Source organism: Sphaeroforma arctica (assembly GCF_001186125.1).
Source record: "Sphaeroforma arctica JP610 unplaced genomic scaffold supercont1.292, whole genome shotgun sequence".
NCBI lineage: Eukaryota > Ichthyosporea > Ichthyophonida > Sphaeroforma > Sphaeroforma arctica.
The window spans coordinates 76888-82298 of NW_014040266.1; the positions used below are offsets into that span (position 1 = coordinate 76888).

At 41.6% G+C, this 5411-nt stretch overlaps 2 protein-coding genes across 2 annotated transcripts in view; both read left to right on the top strand.

Annotated features, from left to right (window-relative positions):
- The first annotated feature begins 1059 nt into the window (after positions 1–1059).
- On the top strand, positions 1060–4050 carry SARC_04897 (TATA-box-binding protein 2). The gene is made up of 3 exons (XM_014301258.1): positions 1060–1485; positions 2043–2323; positions 3140–4050. The coding sequence occupies exons 1-3, from the start codon at positions 1194–1196 to the stop codon at positions 3206–3208; spliced, it is 642 nt and encodes a 213-aa protein (XP_014156733.1). The 5' UTR covers positions 1060–1193; the 3' UTR covers positions 3209–4050.
- Positions 4051–4947: 897 nt separating this feature from the next.
- Positions 4948–5411, top strand: part of SARC_04898 (hypothetical protein) — an 11537-nt gene continuing 11073 nt past the window's right edge. The window contains exon 1 of the mRNA XM_014301259.1: positions 4948–5363. Coding sequence (XP_014156734.1) covers positions 5036–5363 — 328 coding nt within the window. The 5' untranslated portion in view covers positions 4948–5035. The remainder of the gene's footprint in view (positions 5364–5411) is intronic.

Below are 5411 nucleotides of genomic sequence, written 5' to 3' on the forward strand. Positions count from 1 at the left end.
ATATATAAGTGCTCGAGAGATTATATCCTGTATTAGAGTTTGGCTGGAGAGTATCATACAACAAGGTATCGACTAGGGAGCATGTTCATTACTACGGTCTCGAATGGACTTTGGTGCAGCAGAAAGTAGTTTTTATTGTCTAACTTGAAAGCCCTTCTGAGAAGCTGAATGCGACTTAAACTTAATATACATGAGTGTATTGAATACACACGTTCTGCAGGAGGCTTCAATATATATATAAGGCATATCCTGGAACCAAAAGTACGGCACACTTGGCGTCGAAGCTTAAAAATATGGGGTTGGTGTATTTGTCAAAGCTCAGCAGTAGCTGCTTATTCTAAGCTACTTGTGAGCGTCTGAGATATGCCTAATATAATAAACATGACAGCATACAAAAACTAGACCCAGCGTATATTGAATGTACATTTATGCAAAGACGCCACGATAGATAGACTGATTTGGTAGGTATAGGTATTATGTCGGTCCAAAACTCCAAATTGAAACTATAATGGTCTTCCTTCAGTTGTGAATGAGGTCTGAGAATTGGTCTGGAGCGCTTTTATAGTTTTTGAAAGCGGCACACGATTCCACCCCCAATTCACCCTAAGTCCCCAACACTCCTTATTTTTAGAATAATAAACGACGTGTATTTAAATATAGAGTAGTAAACTAGTATCCGGTGTGTTTGTGTCGTTTTCTTTCCTTACTTTGCTATTCTATACTATAGGCGCAGGACTTTGTCAGTTTGCGACTGTCGCTTCATTTTTACTACACATACTATATGTTTTTATTGTGTGTCGGTTATATAAGCACTTCCTTGTCGTGTATTATTAACTGTCACCAGAACAACTGTTTTCTGGAAATAAGGAATGTATAACTCCCAGCGAGAACCAGGAGTCCACCAGAGGTCTGGGGCCTTGGGCGGCCAGGCCCTGGGCCTGGATGGTATAAATTATAAATAAATACCAACCCTGTTGAAACTTGAATCACACAACCCCAGCTGCTGAAATCCATATAAAGGTCAAAATTGGGCTCTAATTATCACTATTACGGATTGCAAGGTAATAACTACTTCTGAATGAGCTCAAGCCTACAATATTTACAACTACTGTATATGAGACTGTAGTAATTAAAACACTCACAAGTCTATATATCAACATACTTAGACATACCTATATATACACCGAGCCAGCATGAGTGCCGCAGGGTCTTCCAAGGGTGGCGCACATGCCAGAGCCGGCTCACTAGCGGTTGTCGCTGAAGAGAAGGTGGTTGATCTTAATCAGCATCCTTCTGGAATCATACCCGAGTTGCAAAACATTGTCTCTACAGTCAATCTGGATGTCAAGCTAGATCTCAAGAAGATAGCCCTACACGCACGCAATGCCGAGTACAACCCGAAGCGTTTTGCGGCTGTGATCATGCGCATTCGCGAGCCTAAGACAACGTCATTGATCTTCGCTTCTGGAAAAATGGTCTGCACAGGTGTGTTCTATCGTATATCATATTTATCATGCTTATATATATTATCCACTTGCACTGCTATGATGTACGAGTGTGGTATATGGCACATACTCGTATAGTACTTTGCAGCATACATATATGCGGTGGGTGGAACTTTGGTATCATCTGTCGCTGGGGGAATGATTTTTTGCACAGGCGAGTTTAGTATATCATACATAATCATACATATATGCTATATTAAGCGAGGTTTGATTCTTGATCTTGTGCATTTGTGAGCCTAGGACTAATATGGTCTGTCCAGTTTTTTTTTGCATAGCCTTTATATACAGTATAATCATATATAAGTGTGTTGTACCTTGTTTGTGTATGTGAGTGTAGTGTAAGTAAAGTTTATTATACTTATGTAGAATATTATCTTGTATGAGCGTGCGAGTATCTTTTTCGTTAGTTCTCCAGCAGACTTTTGAACGGTCCACTCTCCAGTCAAGCCTAGTTGATTATACCTACTGGTATACGTCATTACATACGATAGCATGCCGGCTACAATTGAAACTCCAAATATACTGAATGCACATCAGGTGCAAAAAGCGAAGAAATGTCTAAGCTTGCAGCCCGAAAGTATGCGCGGATCATTCAGAAACTGGGCTTTAAAGCTCGCTTTACGGAGTTCAAGATACAAAATATTGTTGGGAGTTGCGACGTTAAGTTCCCCATTCGACTTGAAGGATTGGCGTTCACGCACGGGAATTTCGCTTCGTATGAACCGGAGTTGTTTCCAGGTCTAATCTACCGTATGATGGAGCCTAAAATTGTGTTGCTGATCTTCGTATCGGGGAAGGTCGTGTTGACGGGTGCCAAAGTAAGCAAATATGGTGATGCCCGTGTTGTACACGAGCACACATGTTCAAAAGTTGTATATATATGCCGATTTTGCACGAGTATAGCCTATAACATATTGTATATATATATATATATATGTGTGTGTGTGAATTTATACATCTATTGATCCATCTGGGTTTGGGTGTGTATGTAGGTCAGTGTATGCATATAAATCTATTATATAGACAAATTCGTATATTTTTGTTGACTGTACGTTTTGGGTCACGGGTCAGGTCCGTAACTACCTGTTTTGTCTCCCACCGATTTATGGGTGCTCATTCATTTCCTATTTCGATACTGAATTGGCGCTTATATTTGTATTCAATTGTGTATATTATCAATTGATCGGCTCGTTTATGTGACGATATATTATCTACCTATTCTTAAAGCGTATATGAACATATCTCCTTACTGTAAATGCACAGATGAATCTATTCTAGAATTTTGGTTCGTGTATTTATGTGATCGTACGCATAAAAATACGTTCACTTCCAATATGCTGCATACTGCACAAGACTATCGAGTGCATATAAAGTACAAGCTTGCGAAGCAAATCGAATTGAATTCAGAGTGTATATGATAGAGTGATATCGTATACGAAGTTCGAAGTTAGAATACAGCTCACAAGTGTAGGCAGGTATATTCCAGTACACGGGAGAAGAATCAATTGTACGTAATTATCTCTACGCTGCTGTCATAGTGCGCAGTAGCGTGTGTGTAGTGATATCTCTCTCTCGGCTAATCGATGTTTTCTTGTCCTCCTGTCCGTGTCTCTGTCGCCGGCACGTCAACAAAGGAACGAGAGCAAATCTATGAGGCATTCGAGAATATATACCCGGTATTGACTGAGTTCAGGAAGCCCTGAATGGACAGGCTGCTTGATCCCCCGAAGTGCGTACTGTGCGAATCAGTACCCTACCTGGCGCAGTCCCCACACGTTATGTACACCTAGTTGAGTACCAAGTACTCGGCTATACGAGTGCGCGGGTCGCCTTGTAAACACGCATATATGAGGCGCAGTCCAAAGTCGCACATATAATAGTAGCCTGTCTGTGGTTAGTCTTCTGTATATAGAAATAGGTATGGCCTGGCCGGCCCTATTTTGCCTGGACTCCGGTGCCGGTGGTACACGCCACACCCGCGCTACGGCATATGTTGGTGGTCCGGATAATATCTTGGATTCATATGCGTATCACTCTGGAGATTTGTTCGGGTCAGACCATTGATAGTTTGCTGACGAGTTCAGTGGCACGCGGTATTTGGCTTTTACACAAACAGACAGATCCAGTACATAGACAATTTAGAAAGGATGAGCCGCATTCTCCAAGCTCCACTTACATGTCGGTCAATGGGAACCTAATACAAATGCTGGCCCATAAAAGGGGTACAGTACAGCGAGAAAAAACCCCTCCCCGAAAGTGGCCTGTGAGACGCAGTGCCTAGAAGTTCAAGGTGCAATGTGGTTATTAGCACGCATGTGTCTGCGAGGTCTCAGCAGATATCATCTCCAGTCGCACGGCCACATGACCAGCTATCGGATTCGCTTGAGTATAGAAACCGTGGTGCAATAATCCATGGGCGGTAGACGCTGGTATACTGCAAATACGCCAGAAAGAAGTACATGATGCGGCCTTGAGTGACAAATAAAATTAAAATTAGAATACTTGTCGATCAATACGATACCTTCGTTGTACTAGCTATAAGAGATTGCTTTATATGTAGGTCGTGACTTTTGTCAAGAATAAGGGACTCTTGTCGAAGTCTCTACAGGTATAACTTATCAGTCATACGTATCATACTGCATTTTCACAGCCTACTGGAGTGACTCTATCTTTCGTCTCACTACCAGAGTACATAGCCCACTGAAGTCCTTCTATTATATGACCCTTCCTCTCTGCTCTCTAGTAGTAGTATAGAAGCATGTAAACAAATAATACAATCCGTATAGCGAATATAAAATACAAATACGAACCAGTCCCGCAAATACTTTTTCATGACCCACCACTGCATTTTAACTCTCTCTCTAGTAGAGTAGAGAGAGGGTAAAAGACAAAAAGTCAAGGTTATGCTTTCTAGAATTTTTAGGGTTTTTCAAACCCTACGTAACCCAGTATACCCCCGAATATATAACATAAACTTCGAATATATAACCGTTCACGTCCAACCGTTATGTAGGAGTGACTCTATGGTTGCCCATTTGCCTCTATGGCTTCACGTCCAACCTTTATGTAGGAGTGACTCTATGGTTGCCCATTTGCCTCTATGGCTGCATATTTGGAGCCCTGAGGTTCAAACCTTTGATAACTTTTCCCTTAGTGAGTCCGTTTAGTTTGTACGTTAGGGCGACTACCTTTCCAGTCTTTTGACCCGAATTAACGTTTTGTCTTAAATGTCTTTAAGTTCGAATGAATATGCGTTGACGTTAAACTTTTAGAATTCTCTTTTTTTAAACGTAATGAAGTTAGCAGTAAACCAGTGACACACCCCTCGGCCCACGGCCCACAATGCCACGCGAGCGTCATCACTTTTTCTGATTGTCATATGTCTATGTATAACCTCCGTCGAAACAAACTCTCGAATATTATAAATACAAGCGATCGATTCTTCCAATATATTTATCTATATATTGTGCACTGTGCAGTCTACAGCAAACCAACAATACCTAAGATTGTACAGTTTATAGCGTAACAAAATGCTGGTGTCTGGTATCAAGCATTGTGCGCGCTTTGCAGCCCATTTGCCCCAGAATGTAGTGATGGGGCGTAGTATGTCAACAACATTACAGTATACTTCAACACGAACACGAACTCTATACAAAACACCTGCGGCTAAAGCCAATTATTTGAAGTTATATACTCGTGATGCTCCACTCTGGAGTGGGCGTGCTTTAATATCTACCACTCGTACTCAGATGATGTCGAACCAGGATGACAAGGATGTGGCGCAGACAGCAGCGGATAAAAGAAATATGGGAGATGCTCGAACACTCATTCAGAAGTCTTTGGCCTACTCTGATCGAGGTACGAATGAGTACACGCACGTACATATACACACACACACACACACAC

Coding starts and splice junctions, on each gene's coding strand:
- SARC_04897 (XM_014301258.1), top strand. CDS start 1,194: ATGAGTGCCGCAGGGTCTTCCAAGGGTGGCGCACATGCCAGAGCCGGC. Junction 1,486..2,042: donor TGGAAAAATGGTCTGCACAG/GTGTGTTCTATC, acceptor AATGCACATCAG/GTGCAAAAAGCGAAGAAATG. Junction 2,324..3,139: donor TCGTGTTGACGGGTGCCAAA/GTAAGCAAATAT, acceptor ACGTCAACAAAG/GAACGAGAGCAAATCTATGA.